The 20,957-nt window shown below is 45.8% G+C and overlaps 1 protein-coding gene across 13 annotated transcripts in view; it reads left to right on the top strand.

Annotated features, from left to right (window-relative positions):
* lama2 (laminin, alpha 2) overlaps window positions 1–19,986 on the top strand; it is a 136,529-nt gene extending 116,543 nt beyond the window's left edge. For 5 of the 13 annotated variants that reach the window (XM_029752861.1, XM_029752804.1, XM_029752853.1 and 2 more), the window contains 31 exons: window positions 479–641; window positions 1,380–1,590; window positions 1,701–1,817; window positions 2,366–2,529; window positions 2,613–2,751; window positions 3,519–3,621; window positions 3,787–3,903; window positions 4,322–4,504; window positions 4,758–4,763; window positions 5,484–5,638; window positions 6,159–6,302; window positions 6,938–7,071; window positions 7,260–7,419; window positions 7,544–7,668; window positions 7,867–8,029; window positions 8,466–8,610; window positions 8,763–8,901; window positions 9,535–9,546; window positions 10,208–10,328; window positions 11,039–11,233; window positions 13,200–13,351; window positions 13,532–13,708; window positions 14,171–14,390; window positions 15,150–15,227; window positions 15,871–15,983; window positions 16,132–16,321; window positions 16,642–16,800; window positions 17,045–17,198; window positions 17,444–17,583; window positions 17,680–17,902; window positions 19,426–19,986. In XM_029752861.1, the coding sequence (XP_029608721.1) occupies window positions 479–641; window positions 1,380–1,590; window positions 1,701–1,817; window positions 2,366–2,529; window positions 2,613–2,751; window positions 3,519–3,621; window positions 3,787–3,903; window positions 4,322–4,504; window positions 4,758–4,763; window positions 5,484–5,638; window positions 6,159–6,302; window positions 6,938–7,071; window positions 7,260–7,419; window positions 7,544–7,668; window positions 7,867–8,029; window positions 8,466–8,610; window positions 8,763–8,901; window positions 9,535–9,546; window positions 10,208–10,328; window positions 11,039–11,233; window positions 13,200–13,351; window positions 13,532–13,708; window positions 14,171–14,390; window positions 15,150–15,227; window positions 15,871–15,983; window positions 16,132–16,321; window positions 16,642–16,800; window positions 17,045–17,198; window positions 17,444–17,583; window positions 17,680–17,902; window positions 19,426–19,586 (4,463 nt within the window). In that variant the 3' untranslated portion in view covers window positions 19,587–19,986. The remainder of the gene's footprint in view (window positions 1–478; window positions 642–1,379; window positions 1,591–1,700; window positions 1,818–2,365; window positions 2,530–2,612; window positions 2,752–3,518; window positions 3,622–3,786; window positions 3,904–4,321; window positions 4,505–4,757; window positions 4,764–5,483; window positions 5,639–6,158; window positions 6,303–6,937; window positions 7,072–7,259; window positions 7,420–7,543; window positions 7,669–7,866; window positions 8,030–8,465; window positions 8,611–8,762; window positions 8,902–9,534; window positions 9,547–10,207; window positions 10,329–11,038; window positions 11,234–13,199; window positions 13,352–13,531; window positions 13,709–14,170; window positions 14,391–15,149; window positions 15,228–15,870; window positions 15,984–16,131; window positions 16,322–16,641; window positions 16,801–17,044; window positions 17,199–17,443; window positions 17,584–17,679; window positions 17,903–19,425) is intronic. The other 8 variants (XM_029752881.1, XM_029752871.1, XM_029752845.1 and 5 more) reach the window with 4 other exon arrangements.
* Window positions 19,987–20,957: the final 971 nt, after the last annotated feature.

Raw genomic sequence — 20,957 nt, 5'->3', positions numbered from 1 at the left:
GTGCACACTTCCTGTACTAACTTACTGGCCCTTGGGCGGGTTGAGAGGCCAGGGTGGATTCAGCATGGCTCTTTGATGTTAGCAGCCTAGCGAACAGACGCACAGCCTTTTCAGATCGCCCCTCGCTCTTTCTCTCTCTCTCTCTCTCTCTCTCTCTCTCTCTCTCGCTCTTTCTCTGTACTGTCTCTTTAACATGTGGTAGTCAGTCTGGATGTCTGCCTCCAACATAATGGTAATCTTCATGGCATGTCAAAGCAGCAGCAGTGTGTTTTGATGAGAGGAGACATGTCTCAAACACTGTTTGATTTCTATAACACATTCTGTTCTCATGCTTGCAGCTAGAGGTGACAGTATAGGACACTATCAGGAGATGGAGAATTGGGCCTTATGGCAGTGTGTATGTGTTTGTGCGTGTGCGTGTGTGTTTGCATGTGCGTGTTAAAATGAGAATGGCTTCTCCGTGTCCTCTATCCTCCAGTTCTGAAGGTCAAGGCTAAAGAGCTGAATGAGACTCTGGGCAGGAGGAACGGAGCTCCAGAGAAGAGCCTAAACGAGATGCACCAGGAGATCGAGGCCATGTTAGCCGAGCTCCGCAAACGCCAGCTGGGAGGCAAGAAGCACATCTCAGAGGAGGAGCTGGGGTAAGGCCTGACTAGTCAACCTCAGATCACAGATAGCAGAGAGATGTCAAGCTATTATGGTCCACACAGGGATGGAACCATCCAGTCATACGCACACACGTTATACACCATTGAATGACTCCTGTGTCATATTTCTAGGAAGGTATCCCCTGCATTTCCTGGGTCCTTATAATCTCAGCTAAACGAATGCTTTCATATCCTAGTAAACAAAGAGGTGATCCATTTAAAAACATACTGGTATTCTGTACCAACTTTCACATGTGCGTTTTGTTTCTCCATTTTTTTTTATATTCTATAAATAATTTTCAGCAAATCTCAGCTGAATAAATAAAGTTTACTTTTCTTATGCAAAATCTTAATGAACTAATTAAAAGTGGCCTGAGGTGGGTGATAGGAATATTATTCCTTCTAATCCAACCAGCTTCCTTCTGGCTGAAGCCTGGAAGAGTCACGCAAGAAGAAAGAGTGACATCTAGTGGCTGGTCTGATCCTGCGTCAGGAGAAGAAGCCCGAAAGGAGAGACAAAGAATATCTTACCTCCTTCTCACACATACAGTGCTCTGATGTGACCTTCCCCTCTTCCTGTCTCTTTCCCAATCGAGCTCTCTCTCTCTCTTTACCTCTGTCTATTTTTCTCTAACCCCATCTCTCTCTCTCTCTCTCTCTCTCTCTCTCTCTCTCTCTCTCTCTCTCTCTCTCTCTCTACCTCTCTCTCTACCTCTCTCCACCTCTCTCCAGACTGGCGGAGGCCCTGTACCAGAAGGTGAAGCGTCTCTTCGGGGACCCCCACCAGGCCACGGAGGACCTGAAGGCAGAGGTGACAGAGAAGATGGGTGACCACCGGGCCAAGCTGGATGACGCCCAGGCCCTGCTGAAGGACGCCCAGGGGAAGAGCAGGGAGGCGGGGGCCCTGTCCGGACAGAACCAACGCAACCTCACTGCCCTGGAAGTCAGCAGCCTGGTCACACATACATACACATACTAACTATTCCATAGCTACGTGGGTTGTTGTTTCTGTAAAGTTACTGGAGCTGACTGTTCTTGTCTGTCTGTTTGCAGAGGAAGAGGGATGCTGTGAGCTCAGTGAAGAAAGGAACTGAAGACGTGCTGGCAGACGGAGAGCGCATTCTGGCTGAAGCTAACGGTCTCTCAGACAGCATCAATAAGGAGATTGAGGTATACACACTCTTTTGCTCACACACATATCCCAACTCCAACCAGGCCTGTCAAGCCCTTCATTGTGGAAGGAAGACACACCTTTACTCTGTTGGGTTGCTTTTGTGATGTCAGACAGATGTAGCTTGCAGCACTATTGGACTTTACTGTAGACCTTTCCTCTGTCCAGGACTTCATTTGTACATCTGTACGTCCCACCTGCATCAACGAGAGGGTTCAGCTTGATCTCTCTCTCCCTCTTTCTCTCTCTTTCTGTTTTTTTGTTCTGTCTGCCTGCGCTGCCCTCCTGCTCTGTCTATCTGTCTTTCTGTCTGCCGTTCTACCGCTCTCTCTCTCTCTCTCTCTCTCTCTTTTTCCTCTGTCTCTTTTTCTCTTTCTCTTTTTTTTTCCTCTCTCTCTCTCTCTCTCTCTCTCTCTCTCTCTCTCTCTCTCTCTCTCTCTCTTTCTTTCTTCTTTCTTCCTCTCTTTCTCTGTCTCTCTCTCTTTCTTTCTCTCTCTCTTTCTCTGTCTCTCTTTCTTTCTTTCTCCCTCTCTCTCTGTGTGTGTAGGATCTGGAGGAGATGGAGCATGAGCTGGATCCTCTCCATGAGCAGCTGGACTACAGGGTGAGCCGTCTGACCCAGGGCCTGAGTGGCAACACCCTGACTGACCTGCTGCAGGACGCTGAGAACCACGCTGCTGAGCTCAACGAGTCCTCAAACATACTGGACCGGTACAGACAGACAGACACACACACACATACACAGGCAGGCTGGCTCACAGATCCTAACCAAGTCTCTTGCTGTCTCCTCATAGCATCCTGGCGGAAGCCAAGAACCTGTCCTTTAATGCCACGGCAGCATTCAACGCGTACAGCAACATCAAGGACTTCATCGAGGAGGCTGACAAAGAGGCAAAGCAGGCCAGGGCACGTGGGACAGAGGCCCTTCAGCTGGTGAGATCACACATCTGTGTGTGTGTGTGTGCGTGCGTGCGTGCGTGCGTGCGTGCGTGCGTGCGTGCGTGCGTGTGTGCGTGTGTGTGTGTGTGTGTGTGTGTGTGTGTGTGTGTGTGCGTGCGTGCAAGGACTCGAAGAGGACCTCTCTCTCTAATGTGCTGAGCAGCAGAGATTTGGCATTTAAACGTTTTGCATTTCCTTATTCATTTCCATTTGTCACGCTGGAGAGATCAAAGTTCCACCACTGTCGTCCTTATTATCATGACTCTGCCTCCTGCAGCAGGAGCCAGCAGAGGTGGCGACAAATCTGATCCCCCTCTCTTTCTTCTTCCCTTCTTCTCTCTGAAGGAGAGAGGGAGAGGCTCAGGGGGCTGAGAGGGACCATTGGTCCCCTCTGTGGAAATATCCTCAGTCCGTGTGTCCTCTGTTCAAAACACTGCTTTTCCTCTCCATACAGTATGAACAATATATATAAAAAAGACTGTTTTCAGAACTATGTTGGTGTTTTTATATTCATTTATGCACTTTAATGTGTTAAGTTATGATGTTAAGTCTGAGAAACAGAGGCATATGCACCGGAGGTTCTCTATTGATAAAATATATTATAAGTTCTATATTAAACAGTGTTTGTGTAGATAGATACCTAGGAGTATCTTGTACTATTGTATTTTTGTATGCACACTATGTAATTCTTCTACTACATTATTCGGTCATTGTAGAATGCACTGTTCTGATATTCAAGCTTACATTCTTGGTGCACACAGGCATCAGGACCCAAGGGCTCTTTGAAGGATAACGCCAAGAACTCTGTTCGGAAGAGCGTTCAACTGTGGAACGAAGCCAAGCAGTTAGAGAACGATGTGAAAGGTAAACCCAGTTCCACTGAGACAAAATCATGTTGATCCTCTCCCCGTACAACACCCACCAACTGTGATGATAAGCGCCAGACATATTTCAAAGAGCTGTTTTTTTTCTGAGGAGAATTGGCATGGATGTGTGTTTTGGAACCAAGCGGACGTCTTTGTGTTTCAGAGAACGCTGAGAGTGTGGGCAGTCTCCAGGCCAGGGTGAAAGCCGGTGGCTTGAAGAACAAGGGCTTGCTCAAGGATCTGGACGATACGTTACGGAAGCTGAATGCGATCCCCAACGGTAACCACAGAAACAACAGTAGGAAATGACCTTTGCTTAAAAAGAAAACTACAAATGAAATACTTCTCATTGATGTGTGTTGCTGCTGGAGCAATTTGTCAGGCTGAGCCCAGGATGTGGGAACAGAATGGATCGATAGTGGTGTAGCTAAGAGGTGAGAGGGCACATGCTCTTGTAGATCCACCATGACAGAAGTCAATGCGGCACAGTCCAGGTTAAATATGGGAAGGTATCAGACAGACTGCAGGGTGCGTTAAAAACATCTGACAGGTGGACAGCAGAGTTGACATGAAGGTTTCTGTAAGGCTGTTAGACATCATGTATGACTGACGACCTCCGGTAGTCCGTACCATGTTGGATTACTAGTCTCTCTAGAACTTCAGATGACTACATACTGGATACCAACTGTGTTGTCCAGATACAGCAGCCAAGCTCCAGGTCACCAAGGCCAAGGCAGGAGATGCCAACGACACAGCCAACGATGTTCTGGCCAGACTGAGAGACATGAACCTGAGCCTGATGGGCCTGAAGAAGAACTACAGCAAGCTGGAGGATGACGTCAACAAGGCCAACAACATGATCCAGGACCCTGAAAAAAACAGTAAGAGATCCTCTGGGTGTTGTAGTTCTTAAGGGTAGGCAAGCCTTAGCTGTAGTACCTACTGTATATTAAATGTATTGTCTGCGCCAAGTCATGAGCTGATTGACTTAAAATGCTTTTTTTTTTTTTTGGTTCAACTTAGCGTAGATAGATATTACTATGGCTCATTTCTGTCTCACACAATGGCATTGTATATTTCTGTACCTCACATATGTTTTTCTTTCTGTCCCATTTTTCTTTTGAACCCCAACAGCAATAAGTATGTATACCTTTTATATTACCTGATTAAAGCTCCTGCATGATGACAGAGAGAGTACCCATTAGTGCTGCATGGGCTGTACCATAGCTGCCGGAAACATAGTAACAATAAAATTGCTCTTTCTTTCTTTCTTTCTTTCTTTCTTTCTTTCTTTCTTTCTTTCTGTCTTCCTCAGCATTCCATCTCTTTGTTTCACTTCAACAGGATTAAAACGTGTATTTTAGAGCTTCACTAAGCCTGTTATCCTAATGTATGCCTTGGAATGATTACCGGTGGCTAATTATGAGCGCGTGGCAAGCCATTTACTATGTCATCCTATTCCTTTTCATAACAGCTTTCAGCTCTTTACCTTTAAATAAGTGATTACGATGCCGCCATCTCTCCGCTGATCTCTAGCTAATAGGCCTGGCTCACAGAAAGCAGTGGCTGAGGAATTTCTAGAGCAGTTAGCAAGGAAGTGTGATCTTTGGTGTTTTTAGACTGACGTCTCTCTACCCGGTGTGTGCGTGTCTGTCCGTCCTTGTGTGTGTTTGTTCTTGTGCGCGTGTGTGTCTGGCGTGTGTGTCTGGCGTGTGTGTTCATGCGTGGTTACTGGCGTGCGCGCGTGCACTGTGCGTGTGTGTGCGTGTGTGTGCGTGTGTGTGTGTGTGTGTGTGTGTGTGTGTGTGTGTGTGTGTGTGTGTGTGTGTGTGTGTGTGTGTGTGTGTGTGTGTGTGTCAGTCCATGCAGCGGGGGCCAAGGTGAAAGACCTGGAAGACGAGGCAGACAGACTGCTGGATAAGCTGAAGCCCATCAAGGAGTTGCAGGACAACTTGAAGAAGAACATCTCTCAGATTAAAGAGTTGATCAACCAGGCACGCAAGCAGGCCAACTCTGTGAGTCACACTCCTCCTCTCTGTCCTTCTCTCTCGTTCCCACCTCCTCTGTTTCCAGTGCTTTGATCAGTGGCTTCTAAGCCGGCCATTCTGCTAATTGTGCCATCATCACAGGAATCATGATTTGCGCCTCGTTCTCTTTAGCCTGTGGTGCACCTGCATCGCCACAGTTTGAGTGAAGGCTCTGTCAAGCAAAGAAAATTCTATCAAAGAAAGGGTTGTTGTTTTTCTACTCCTTCCTCCACAAACAGTCTCTTGCACTCAAGGCTTTTTGATAAAGTGTTTTTTATTTGTTCGGTACAAAAGAGTAAAATAACAAATTGTTGCTCTTGCACGTGTACTTCTGTTACTACACAGTTGTGTTTTCCTGAACGTTTCTTCCCACTGGGCACAGACGTCAATTCAACGTGTGTTGGTTGAAATGGCGTTGAAACAACGTTGACTCAACCGGTGTGTGCCCAGTGGGTTGGGCCTTTTCAGTCTGCCTGGTGAAAGATCCATGTGATGTCTCCCTATAAAGATTAAAGTGTCCGTGTCCTCTGGGGGAGATTGCATCCGTGCTTATCGACCAGAAATCAAGAAAGGTCGTTACAACACCATCACTGTGAATGTGAAAACCACCTCCCCCGATAACCTGCTCTTCTACCTGGGCAGTGCCAAATACGTGAGTCCGAGGAGGCAGCACCACACTGTGATGGATGCGTGTGTTTGTGGATACAATCACTAAGTAAATCACTTAACCCTAATATGGTCAACCTCTGGGCAACTAATACATTTGTGTGTGAAACGTAACATATTAGGGCCATTTCTCACTGTTTAGGTTGGACTTGTCTCTAAGCTTGGGATGTGTAATATGTTGTTGACCAATTCATTGGAAATCATTCCACCAGTGGATATTTCTCAACATGCAAGATAAATACCAATTATGTTAAAGTCAGAGAGAAAATAGCAAAATGTTATTTGTTTCCCTGTGAGATCCTCGGGAGAGAGTGGGTGATATTGCGTCTATGTACTGCAACGGCGAGCACAGCAAATTAACCGTCCGCTCAAATCAGACTATTTCATCTGGTTTCATCACTGATTTCCCTGGGGAAATCACAGTCCTGTTGCTCCTCTCCTGATTTGCCTGTGACTCTTAATTCCTCGGGATCTTGTTCTAATGTGTCCTGCACTGTGCTACACTACAGCAGACTAGACCCATAGAGAGAGAGAGAGAAAGAATGGTAATGGACCTGTAATGTTATCAGATAGGAGATTGCAGCGCTGCATCTTATTGGCTCATCCTCTGTCTGCCTCTAGATTGACTTCCTGGCCATTGAGATGCGTAAGGGCAAGGTCAACTTCCTGTGGGACGTGGGCTCTGGAGTGGGCAAGGTTGAGTACCCTGACATGACTATCAACGACGGCAACTGGCACCGCATCGAGGCCTCACGGTAGAATGCCATTGTTATTCATATTCCGCACCAGGTCTTTTTTTTCAGAGCAAAGATTATTCAAAGGGATTCGTCTATGAGTTTATTCATTAGTTCATCTTTTAACATTGGTTGTGCCAGGTAGGCTCCTTATTGAAAAGTTCATGAAGGTTTAATTCATCATCTGATCATTTCTGTATTGGTCCCAGGAATGGTATCAATGGCACTATCTCTGTCCATGCACTGGAGGGTCCCAAAGCTGGCATCATGCCCACCTCTAAGAGTGGCACTTCTCCTGAGGGCTATACTATCCTGGATGTGGACCAGAATGCCTACCTGTTTGTCGGTGGCATATTGGGCAGTGTGAAGGTTGTATCACTTTGCCATACAGAAGTTTATCCCAGAGCTATATATTTAGTCTTTTGTTACCTCTTTCTTTTTTTCTGCCAGATTTATTAGTATCGTTGTTTATGTATCGATGTTTGTCCCGCAGAAAGCGGACGCGGTCAAAACCACTACTTTCTCCGGGTGTATGGGAGAGACATACCTGGACAGCAAACCTATTGGCCTGTGGAACTACAGAGAGAGAGAAGGAGACTGCAAAGGATGTGTGGTTAGGTAGGCCTGCATGTTCCCATCACATTGAGTACCTGATATGAATGTCCCTTGTAGTGTATGGACTCGATTCACTTTTTGTTGTCGATCTCAAACGTTCACAAATGTTTTACTCTAGAAGCTCACTGTACACTATTTTATGTAGTAGAAGTTCACTTGACTGTGTGATTACTGCTGAGTGCTTGGGTGGGTGTGCTCCAGCCCCCAGCCGTCAGACACAGAGGGGACAGTACAGTTTGACGGGGAGGGCTATGCTGCTGTGAGCCGGCCCACCAGGTGGAACCCCAACGTCTCCACCGTCATGTTCAAGTTCCGCTCCTTCTCCACCGACTCCCTGCTCATGTACTTCGCCACCAAAGATATGGTAACCTCGCTCATACACACACCTGTCTCGTAACGAGGACTAGCAAACTGTTCAAGTTCAGTAGTAATGAAAACGGTTAAATGTGTGTTCGATTTTGATCGGTTATCAATGTTACTCAATATACACTCTCTCTCTCTCTCCCCCTCTCCCTCTCTCTCTCTCTCTCCCCCCCTCTCCCTCTCCCTCTCCCTCTCCCTCTCCCTCTCTCCCTCTCCCTCTCTCCCTCTCCCTCTCTCTCTCTCCCTCTCCCTCTCCCTCTCCCTCTCCCTCTCCCTCTCCCTCTCCCTCTCCCTCTCCCTCTCTCTCTCTCCCTCTCTCTCTCTCTCTCTCTCTCCCTCTCTCTCTCTCTCTCTCTCTCCCTCTCCCTCTCCCTCTCTCTCTCTCCCCCTCTCCCTCTCCCTCTCTCTCTCTCTCTCTCTCCCTCTCCCTGAGATAGAAGGACTTTATGAGTGCTGAGTTGAGTGGTGGTCTAGTGAAGGTGAGTTTTGACCTGGGCTCAGGCACCGGCACGGTGCTCAGTATCAAGAGACACAACGACGGCAGGTGGAAGTCCTTCACTATGGCCCGCACGAAGAAACAAGGTGACCCTCACGCTCATCATAACGCGCATAACATTCCACTCCAGTTGACGTTTGTAGAGACTGCGTAGTTTGTAGAACATACAGCCTTTGTAGCTTGACCAGAGCTTTTTGTTGAACAGCCATTTACCCTTGTTGGTTTCCTTCCACCCCAGCTACGGTGACCATCGTGGACATAGACACCAACGAAGAGGAGAAGCTGTTGGTGTCATCCCAAGGCTCTGCCACCGGGCTCAACCTCAAGGAGGAGGAGAGGATTTACTTTGGAGGTTTGCCAACCATTGGAAACTACAGGTATGTACTCTGTAGGATGCCATTCCCCTCCACGGTAGGGCCTTATGCTACATGTCTGTTTTGATGCGGACCCACACACATGCACACACATCAGCACACACACACACACACACTAAAGTACACTTCGGATAGCTTGTCTTTACACCTCTGCTATGTTCTTTGCTCAGACACTCAGTACCGTACAGTCTGTTGCCTACTGTTCCTATTCTTCTCATATTGTCACATTTGGCTATGAAAGTTGAGGATTGACAAGGGATATAGGTAGCCAGGCAGACAGACAGACAGTTTCCATTAGAACAACTCTTGTCTTCTGCCGGAGCTTGAGTCAGTGTGTCACATTGTCACTGTCCTCTCTGGCGTTAGCTCTCGTTTAGCTCTAACAACTGATAACGTGAACGCTAGCGATGGGTTATATAGATCTGTCATTGTGAACGTTGAATGTTAGACCTTCACAGTCTCCGGCAGTATCCGAGGTATATTCTATAGGCCTTACTCCTTTCAACACACGCAGGGAGAACTGAATGTACTTTCTTCACTCGTGATTGTGACTTCTGTCTACGTATTTTGACAGTGTTTCATTTGTGTGTCGTACTTGTGCTAACCCACGTATGCTTTTATATTTTGTTCTTACAGTATCAAGTCAAGGTAAAAACGTGTACTGTTCAAGTTTACTGTATTACCTTTTGCATGTACTAGCATACCCATTGACTTTCTAAAGCCTCTCTTGTAACTTGGCTTTACCATGCTATGCATTTAGTTCAGAAAAATATGCTCTTAAGTTGTAGATGCTTCAATGCAACAAGCTGGTCATCAGAAGAGTCGGTATAGACCCCTCCATTTCTCAATGGAGGTTTGAGATATTAGTCCAAATGAACACGAGCACAAAATTCTGAGGACCAGTAGGACACAGCTTCCACTCCTTTTTATTCAATAGCTGCTGTGTTGTCACCCCACCACTTCTCTTGCATGTTACTGGAAATGGAATTTGCTGGCACTTTGTTGCAAATTTTGACATGAACGTTTAACAATGAAGCACTCTTCGTAGCGTTGTGTCTGCTACGCAGAAGCTGCTATCTAATTGTTTCATAGCTTTAGAATAAACCCCAGATAAAAGGTATACCAAAGAAATGTTCTTAAAACACCTTCAAAAAAGAAGCCTGACTTTATTCATTTAGAGTGATCGCAGTCTCAATTTGGTCGACGTCTCAAAAGTCATTGGCTCCTGAAATGAGGACAGCACTTTCCACAATGAACAGAATGGAGGTCAGAATGGCAACGGAGACAACTCTCTCTCTTCTCTTTACAGGTCAGAGGTTACCAAGAAGAAGTATGCTGGCTGTATGAGAGACATTGAGGTTTCCAGGACCCCCTATAACCTGCTGAGCAGCTCCGACTACACCGGCCTGACCAAAGGCTGCTCTGTGGAGGTCAGTTTATATCAGCACGCCTCCTCTTTCATACTCCTGTTCTTTTCCCCCGCCCCCTTTTATTACTTACACATATAGGCCTGCTCGCGAAAAACATGGCCCGACACGTTGCCGAACATCCCTCGGAAAAAAACATGAGGAAGAATACAAATGAGTGAGGTCAGAAAACCTGAAGTGAAGAAACCGGAAAAAGATGAGCGGAATAAGGAGAAATTGACAGGGCACGTAAAGAAGAGGAATCGCTGCTTCTAAAAGTGTCCTTTTTGTTAGGGAAAAATATTTCAATATTTATGCAGACACCACAGACACAGAATGTGAAAGAGTGTAACGATGCCAAGAATCGAGAGGGAGAAGTCATTTTGAATTCAACAAAGGCTGGTTTGTACGTCTCGGTTGTGTTTGGAAGATGTTTGCAAGATTTCACGCTCAATTCAGCTTTTTCATTTGTTGTGGACCCTGTGTCAGTGCCAGATGATGCAAATGCATACAGTGGTGCTCTAACAAGCTGTACTTTAACAAACAAGGTTCATTATTATGTTTGACATAAGTCTGAAATTGATGTGAACATTATAAACAAAGCAACATAGGCCTTATACTATACTATACAATTATACAGTATTCAGATTATAAAAAAAGAACCCTGAAAATGACTGATGACTCTCAATGGATTGTGCTGGGAATGACCGTGATCTTTGGTCTCCCCCCAACAGAACCTCCACACAGTGAGCTTCTCCAAGCCAGGTCACATGGAGCTGAGGTCCATGTCCTTCGACGTCGGCACAGAGATCAGCCTGTCCTTCGCAACCAAGAGCGATAAGGGTATCATCCTGTTTGGCAGTGGGAGCACCAATGGAGCCAGTTCCCAGTTCCAACTCCCCAAGAGGAGACGCAGGCAGTCTGGGGAAGTAAGAGGGAGGACGATGAGACACACGCAGACTCACACACACATACACACAAACAAACACACTCTCTCACTTCAGTGTTGCAGTTATGAAAGCCTCCTAACTAGGCACCTAGTCCTCTATAATGTCACCTCCGTGTTCTTTATAAGTCATTGCATCCTATTTCCCAGTAGACTTGGACGGCTGTTGGAGGTGTTTCTAGATTTCTGTAATTTAATAAGGGGCGCTGTGCTGTCTGGCTGAGTTGCTTTGAAAAACTAACAGCACATTGATAATCAACTCCTGCTGTGTGCAAGGCTCCTTATTAAATGAACGATAAAGGAGATGGATTGCCTGTAAGCTGTAATCATTATACTTTCACCCGACAGCAAACAAAAGTTGATCATCTTTCACAGAGGGCTAAAGGCTGGGAGATTTGCGACGACGGCTTTGATTAAAATATGACTTTCTGCTTCTCTGTTCGGGCACTCTTCATCTCTCTCTCTCTCTCAATCTCTCCCTCTCTTTGCCTGCAGACCTCTGTGGGCCAACACATCAATTATGGCCCGTGGCTGCAGGAAATGATAGTGGGTTTAACCTCTAGCATTCCCCCTTCATGTGCCGTTAGTAAGAAATAGATTATACAACAGCCCTCTGATGGATCACGTCCAATTCGGCGATAACCCTTGGGAAAGGTCCAGACCGTCACCTTTGAAAATCATTAGGGCCTGGTAAATTAAGTGGATGTCATTTCGAATGAGTACAAGTCAGCCTCGCCGGCCTCCGTGTCCGCGTCATTCATTCTGCCAATTTGCGCAGGGGGACAGGAGGAGCGAGTGCTGAATCAGACCAGAGATATTGTAACGGTAGCACTTCCTCACTCTCCCTAGGCAAACTCCCTCTGTGCATGCTAGTCTGCAATTCCAACGCTGTCGAGGGATGTGCTCACCATCGCGCTGGACTGATTACAGAGAATTTAATCATAACAAGAGGCACTTAAATCTATCTATTTCTTGCCTGGTATGTTTCAGAGAGGGACGCAGTTTCTCTGAAGTTCTGCCCAGACAGAATCGAATCAAGCCGTGTAGAGAAATAGAGGACTTACATAAATGCTATAGGCCCTCAGGGTTGAAAAGCATATCATTATGCAATTACATAAAGTTTACTTCCGTTCTCAAAGTTTGTGAGGTTTCATCATGAATTTGTTTTTGTTCATGTTTCTGGGCGAAGGGTATACAGTTCTAATTGTCTTCAGGGCTCCATATTGCATAAAGCCTGTCCTGACTTGTCCCAGTTAGTGCATAAAGCCTGTCCTGACTTGTCCCAGATAGTGCATAAAGCCTGTCCTGACTTGTCCCAGTTAGTGCATAAAGCCTGTCCTGACTTGTCCCAGTTAGTGCATAAAGCCTGTCCTGACTTGTCCCAGATAGTGCATAAAGCCTTTCCTGACTTGTCCCAGATAGTGCATAAAGCCTGTCCTGACTTGTCCCAGTTAGTGCATAAAGCCTGTCCTGACTTGTCCCAGATAGTGCATAAAGCCTGTCCTGACTTGTCCCAGATAGTGCATAAAGCCTGTCCTGACTTGTCCCAGATAGTGCATAAAACCTGTCCTGACTTGTCCCAGTTCGTGCATAAAGCCTGTCCTGACTTGTCCCAGTTCGTGCATAAAGCCTGTCCTGATTTGTCCCAGTTCGTGCATAAAGCCTGTCCTGACTTGTCCCAGATAGTCCATAAAGCCTGTCCTGACTTGTCCCAGATAGTCCATGAAGCCTTCCTGACTTGTCCCAGATAGTCCATAAAGCCTGTCCTGACTTGTCCCAGATAGTGCATAAAGCCCTTGTTTAATAGCCAGGGTGTTTATGTGCGATTAATGCTTTCCTGTATAACCCTGTGTCCCTGAGTGTGTCCTGAGGTGGTTGGTCATTGAGATTGGATGTTGTTGTGCCTCCATGGTTCTTCCCCCTCACATCTCCTCTCGTTTCCCCTGCAGCCCTTCCTGGCCGTGTTGCTGAACAAGGGGTCCCTGGAGGTGTTGGTGTTCACAGGCAGCCACAGCCCACGCAGGGTGGTCCGTAAGCCTGACCAGGGCATCCTGCACGACGGAAGAGAACACACTCTGCGCATCGAGAGACTGGGTGGCAGGTGCGTAACACGCACCAACACACACACACATTGGTATTGCTATACACAGAACAACAGCGTCATACACTTCAGCACAATAACTGGGGTCTTAAAAAACAAGTTCCCAGCCATTCATGTTTAGCTGTCTTTACACAGAGCTGGCTCAACGTGTCTCACTGACCTGCGTGGTTCTCTGTCCAGGTCGTTTGCCGTCCAGGTGGATGAGGAGCTGAAGAGGGAGCAGGCCCTTCCCAATGACCAACCCATGGGCATCAAGAGACTGTTCATCGGGGGTATCCCCCCTGACGTAGAGCTCAGCTCCCAGAGACCCAACGACCCCTTCGAAGGCTGCATCTGGAACCTCATGATTAATACTATGTACGTCTCTCACCGCCTCCTGTTATCTCCCTAGAACATCTAGTCTATCTACCGTCACCATTCATTATCCTGATCGGAGATATTATTTATGTGAAGGCTATGTGGGAAGTGTTGTTCATGCGTTGTGCGTAGTTGCTGTTTCATGGCGAGTTTGTTTCTCCCAGTTAAAGAGGTTGTAAAGGCTGTCACTCAACTGTTTCTCTCTACAGACGATAATACATTCCTATCATTAGGAATCAGTGCTCTCTCGCTCTCTCTCTCTCTTTCTCTCTCGCCAGTGGGCTAAACACAGTTGACCCATATTTAGTTGGCTTTAATGGGGCTGTCCTTTCTGATAACCATGTTCATAATTCAACTGATTACACTGATAGCCATACCCCATCATCACACTCTCTTTCTCGCCCTGCGTGCCTGTGTGTCTGTGTGTGTGTTTTTTCTTGACCGCTTGTTTATGCCCTACAGCCTCACAGACTTCTCCCAGCCCGTGGCTTTTCAGAACGCAGAGATCGGCCAGTGTCCCAACCTGGCTCCTCCCCCTCCCCCGCTGCCCCTCCCAGAAGAAGAGGAGGAAGAGGAGGAGGAGCGGACCAAGGGAGAAGACGTGTCCCAGCCGCTCCAACCTGAGGCTCCTGCTGTACCACCACCCACCCCGACACCCAGACAGACCCCTCCACCTCCCACTGTAGGTCCCACACCCACTCGAAGGGGTATCAGGTTAAATGACTCATTTCCCACCCTATGATGGTGTGATACATTTTCCCCATGAGTCATAAAGAGCTGACATCCATCCCCAGCGAAGCACAGCCAGGCAGGCCGGTTGGCCCTGAGTCTAAATACACTATCAGAGAGGTTGATGTAGCTGGAATAAAGAATGGGTCGTTTTCCAATCCACTAGGTCTGCTTTATAGATAAAGCTGCAGTGTTGACAGGGCTCTTTCTTATAGCTCCTGTGCTCAATATATCCTCTCTGGCTGACAGCTGAGGTAGTGTAGCAGCGCTCTCTCTGTCCTCTCTCCCTCCCTCTCTCTCTCTCTCTCTCTCTCTCTCTCTCTCTCTCTCTCTCTCTCTCTCATCTAACCAAGATGCCTTGCATTGGCCTACCCCACCTGTATTTTCCTCATATATTTTCATGATACATCTCCATGGATGCATCATCGTAGGCAAATGTACAGATTGCGACAGTATTGTCACTGGTAGTAGCTCTCTTGGCTTGTAGAAATGATGTGCATTTCTGTAATACTACTGTAAATCCTTTTCTTAGCACTGTTCCTCTAGCTACCTGCTGTGCAGACTTTTGCCATTCATAACATCAGTGCCCCAGCCTGATTGGTGGACCGCCTGTGTCATGAATGCTGTAGCCAATCCGATTGGCAGTGTATAACACAGCTTAACCCTTTCACCCCCCCCCCCCCCCCCCCCCCTTGCCCTGCCGCTACTTTAGGACGCGCCCCCTGTCGTACCTCCAGAGCTCAGCCCTGCCACAGAGGAACCTGACCCCGGTGCTGTCACAGTCCCACCGGTACCACTCTACTCTTCTCACTCACTTCTCCCTACGTGTCCACGTTCTTACCCCCCCCCCCCCAGCCATCTAAGTATGTGTCTGCTGAACCTTCATCTCATTGGATTTCAGCCAAAGACCTTCAACACCATGCCGACTGTGTGAAGATGTGTTGCTCATGTGAAATATACATTCCATGTCCATATTCTTAGTATTGGCAACAGACATTTTACTTTCAATGGGGATTTGCTTTAATGAGAAGTACTTTCTAAGTAAATCGATGCGGTTGTAGTAGTTCTTCTTTATAAACGGGCTAGATATGCCCTTTTAAGCAATGGGAGCCTTTGTGGCTAAACAAAAGTATAGAAGAAAAGGGCATAGAAATGTATTCATAAACAGAACTGAACAAAAGAAGTGATTCAGATTCCAAAACAAATTTCAATTTTCAGGTGGTCTTAATAATAGCAACTCCATGTCTTTTTCATTAGCACCATCTAATGGCACACGCTAGAATAGCACTTTAGACAAAAAAGTAAGTCAACTACTGTATATTCATGTTAAATGGAAGGTTTGCAGTGTCGCTTAATGCACTCTGTGAATGAGATCGTGTTAATATGATGTTTCTAAGACAACTGCTACTCTCCCCCCCCCCCTACTTCAACAGCTTTCCTGTGCTGCCGAGGCATCTCCAGTGGTCTTAGAGAAAGCCAAACAGTTCGGGCTCTCCAAAAACAGCCATGTAGCATTTGAATTCGATGACACTAAGGTTAAGAACAGGTATGTCCACTTTGAATTGCTTTGATAACAGTAAAGCCCAAATGAGACCTTTTCTTATCTAAAGTATACATGGTAATATTACTAAAGACATGAGTAATATCTGTAAACGTCATATTGGACTGAGTGCTGTGAATCTGTTTGCTTGCAGACTGATCATAGAGTTTGAGCTGCGGACCACAGCAGAGTCCGGCCTGGTGTTCTACATGGCGAGGATCAACCATGCCGACTTCGCCACCATCCAGGTGAAGGAGGGCATGGCCCACCTCGGCTACGACCTGGGCCACGGCAACACCTCGGTCAGCGTGCCACGCATCATCAACGACGGACACTGGCACAAGGTCTGGGATCTCGAGTCAGCTGGTGAAACAATCATCATAGCAACAATGAAACCAATATGAATCATCATTTATAACCCCTAACATGGTGTACAGAGTCTGTTACCATCAGGTCTACTTCACTGAGTGAGTTTATATAGTGAGAGCAGACGGCTAAATACTGTATGTCACAATGACGCTATGAAAGCACTCTGACTAGTTAATTGACCAAAACAGGAAGCAAGCAAAGTAACCAGAAACTACAGTACTTTATGTTCATCGTGCATTAAAGATTGTTATTGTCCTTATTTCCCCCAAAATGATTTCCCTTTCTGCTGTCTCAGATCCGGGTGATGAGAGAGAAACAGAGAGGTGTACTGGTGATAGACAACCGCTACTCCAAGCACACCACCAGCCCCAAGAAGGCGGACATCCTGGATGTGGTTGGCATGCTGTACATAGGTGGCCTGCCCGTCAACTACACCACCAAGAGGATCGGACCAGTACGTTCATACACGCTTCCTCACATTTGGTCTGGTGTTGCATTTCATTTGTAGGAAGTGAAACACAAGCCTCGCTGTAGACTCTGTATTACTGTAATTGTTTTGTATTACATGCGATCAGCTTAAAGTGTTGACGTTAAACAGTAATCATTTACAAGTTATGGGACGCATTCAAAAGTGAATGAGATGTTTCAGTGTAAAAGTAATGCGTGATCGTATAGTGTTGGTTGTGTTCCACTGCTAGGTCTTGTACAGTATCAACGGCTGCATCAGGAATTTCAAGATGCTGGGTAATGTGTTGGACATGGACGCGCCCACCTCCAGCCACCACGTGGGCAGCTGTTTCATCAGCACTGAGAAGGGAACCTACTTTGATGGCTCTGGATATGTCAAAGCAGGTACATTCTGACACTCAAAACGTAGAGCTGTAGCTATAGTTATGACCTGGAGTTGTTCCTGACCATGTGACCTGACCAGGAAAAACTCCTGACCCCACAATACAAATATCCCAACAATCAACAATACATGTTGATGACGAATGGTTGACTACTCGTACACCAACTTTGCAAAGTTATTTTTCAATCTCATGGCAGTTTTTGTATCAATTCTGACTGCTTCCTGTATCTCCTGTCCTCTGTTCCAGTGGGTTCCTACAGGGTGGGTCTGGACGTGTCTCTGGAGCTGGAGTTCCGTACGTCCCAGAGCAACGGGGTTCTGCTGGCGGTCAGCAGCCAGGTGGACACCAAGATGGAGGGCCTGGGCATCGAACTGCACAACGGAAAGGTACACACAAACATAGAATACAACAATGCTTTGTTGTCCCACACACATTTAATTCTAACCAGACCAGATTCTGAGTATGTCTTCTTGGCTCCCTAGCTGCTGTTCCACGTGGACAACGGAGCGGGCCGGATCACAGCGGAGTACCAGCCGGAAGTAGAGGCAGGCCTCTGTGACGGTCAGTGGCACTCGGTCACAGCCCACAAGCTTCGCCACAGGCTGGAGATCATAGTGGACGGCAGGAAGGAGGAAGCAGAGAGCCCCAACGCCAGGTCCAACACCGCTGACACCAACGACCCCATCTACGTCGGTGGATACCCAGGTTCGTACAACACCACCAATGGCTGCATATATGAATGGACAAAGTCAACAATCACGTGACACCATTCATTCCTATGTGAAGACTCCATAGTGCATTTGAAACCCAGGAAGTTTGGGACTTTGGGATTTTGACAATGATTCCCTTTATCTACTTCCCCAGAGTCAGATGAACTTGTGGATATAATTTGTATGTCTCTGCGTGCAGCTGGAATGAAGTTGCTAACTAGTGAAATTGCTAACTAGCAGACACCCATAGACTTCCAGTCATTGTGCTAATGCTAGTTAGCATTGGCTCGCGAAACTACCTCTAACTTCCTTCATATTGGACAAAGAGGCATAGAAATGGTATCCACGAGTTCATCTGACTCTTGGTAAGTAGATGGCCAAAATTCCGAAGTATCCCTTTAATTAAGATGGCGTCTCGTGGGAGATTTATGTAGACATAACATGTGCAGTTTGAGCTACTCCAGGAAGTGACGTTGCAGGCTAGCTCAGTGCTGCCCCCTCTCATTGAGTATCTCAAGTTGAAGGCTGACCGAGGTATTGCAGGCTGCCATAAGCTACTAAATTACACTTATAACTTCTTCTGTGTGAGATTTTAAAATAATCGGTTCAAGGACATACATTATTGGTACCATGATTGTTTTCAAAAAAATATTTTATTTCTATTAAGATTGCCATTTTCCCCTATAATGGGGGACCCTGTTTTCTGCAAACCATGCCTGCAGTACCGCGGTTGACCTTAAACTTCATGGCTTCAATGAGAGCGGCCAGTCGTTCTCCACTGGACACCACCCACCAAGCATTTCACACCCAGGACACAATGAGTAGAGGCAACGTTATCAAACATTGAACATTCAGTTAGAAATGTATCATGTAGAACATGTACATATGACCTCAATTACCACGACTAACCGGTGCCCCTGCACATTGTCTCTGTACCGGTACCCCCTGTATATAGCCTCGCTATTTTACTGCTACTCCCTAATTATTTGTTACTTTTATTTTTTTATTTTTTACTTGTCTATTTTTTTTTTACTTAACACATATTTTTCTTAAAACTGCATTGTTGGTTAAGGGCTTATAAGTAAGCATTTCACTGTAAGGTCTACACCTGTTGTATTCGGCGCATATGAAAATAACATTTGATTTGATTTGACTGGGCACACACTGGTGAATCAACGTTGTTTCCACGTCATTTCAATGAGATTAAGTTGCACCAACGTGGAATAGACGTTTAATTGGTGTCTGTGCCCAGTGGGATGCCTGTGGAATCAGGTTTCATGTATAACTCCTGAAACACAGTTGACCTTGGATACACGACCCTGGATATTGTGTAGCAAACCGTGCTCCTCTATAATGTTGGAAATGTTTGATTTACTTCCTATCTAAACCTCAGGATATAATCAGTTATAACGTCAAGCAGTCATCGGCTTTCTGATTTATGAAATAGAAGCATAAATGTGCTTAGTGGGGCAGAAAATAACAGTCATAAATCAATTGTTTCTTTTTTCCCTTTTCCAGAGGGGCTCAAGCAGTTTGGCCTGACTTCCAGCACTTCATTCAAAGGCTGCATGCGCAACCTGAAGATAACCAAGGCATCTAAGGTGTTGGAGGTTCAATTCAACAAGGGCCTGGAGTTCAAGGGGGTTCAACCCCTCACTTGCCCAGCCAATGCAGCCTAAACACGGACTACCAAAGCCTGTCACTGCCTGAAGCACAGCAGCAGCACCAAAACACATGGAAACACAACTTACCGGACTGTAGCCTCTCCCTCATGCTGAATCAGACAGCCAACCAGCTTTATACCCAGAGTTTGGATAGCTTTTTTTAGAGTGTGAAGTATCTCGACCCCCTCTAAAGTGAGTGGAACCTGTAGGATGACATAGTATACAACCATGATTCATTTAGAGAACTATGGATCACCTTCTGTTCTCCTGTATGTCTTAAGCCCCCTGTCTATCTAAACTACATGTGATGTAGCATACCGTATGCATGGTGTGGTTGGAATTTGTACTGTTTAACATTAAGAGAATTTTGTTCTCAATGTTAACTTCAATTAAAATACTCCGTCTGCAACTCAGAGTTCGTAAAGTTCTGGTTTAAATAAAACAGACAGAATTCCCAGCTTACAATAGTGAAAGATGTTTATTCACGAGTGCGCTCTGCAGTTCATATACAAAGACATCTATATTATATACCAGGCTCCTTCTATACGCACACACATACACACGAACATTAAGGAGAGTTAGTTATCTTCTTCCCCAGAACTCTCAACACTGTAGATCATTACCCAGCCGACAGTTTCATTCCTCTGAGATTAGGGAAACCTTGAGGGGTACTCCCTATCATATCATAAACGCTCAGAGTTCAAGCTAGGGCAGGTCAACCACACTTTTTACTTAAACACACACACACACATTCCTCTCTTATCCTAGTCCAACCTCGTTAGACATTCGTTTAACACTTTAGTTACTCATTATACATGCTACATAAACCATATCACTAATAGTTAGGTTGCAGGGTAGAATTATTTTATCATTATCTTTAAACATAGAAATTCTTCTATCAGCAGCATTTTCAAATATATGCTTTGAAGGCATTCAAATCATTTTCTCGTCTTTATTACAATGTCAAACCATGACTTATAACTTACACGCGGGCTCTTGAGGATTGCCACATGTCATCTTATTCATTTCCCATAAATTAATTTAGCAACATTTCTTCAAACAAGAAACTGCCTTAGTCTGCCGCTCTGCCTAACCTTCTAGAAACAGAGAAACACTTACTATCAATCTGGTACACACACACATTTTATTATAAATTATTTTACAGTAGGCTATGTCTATTATCTTTGCAGCAAACAGTGAACTGGACTCAAATGGGAAGAATAGTGAAAATAAAATGCTAAGCAACAGATATGTTTGCAATTTGATTTGGAAGTGCATTTAAATATAATATTTTTTATAATACCATGATGTATAAATGCTTAAAGGGATAGTTTCCCCAAATTACAAAATTATATATTGGGTTCCTTACACTATAAGCAGTCTATG

Source organism: Salmo trutta, chromosome 1 (genome assembly GCF_901001165.1).
Source record: "Salmo trutta chromosome 1, fSalTru1.1, whole genome shotgun sequence".
In the NCBI taxonomy this organism is placed as follows: domain Eukaryota; kingdom Metazoa; phylum Chordata; class Actinopteri; order Salmoniformes; family Salmonidae; genus Salmo; species Salmo trutta.
The sequence above is the reverse complement of the archived record's forward strand: the minus strand, read 5'-3'. Positions and strand labels throughout refer to the sequence as shown.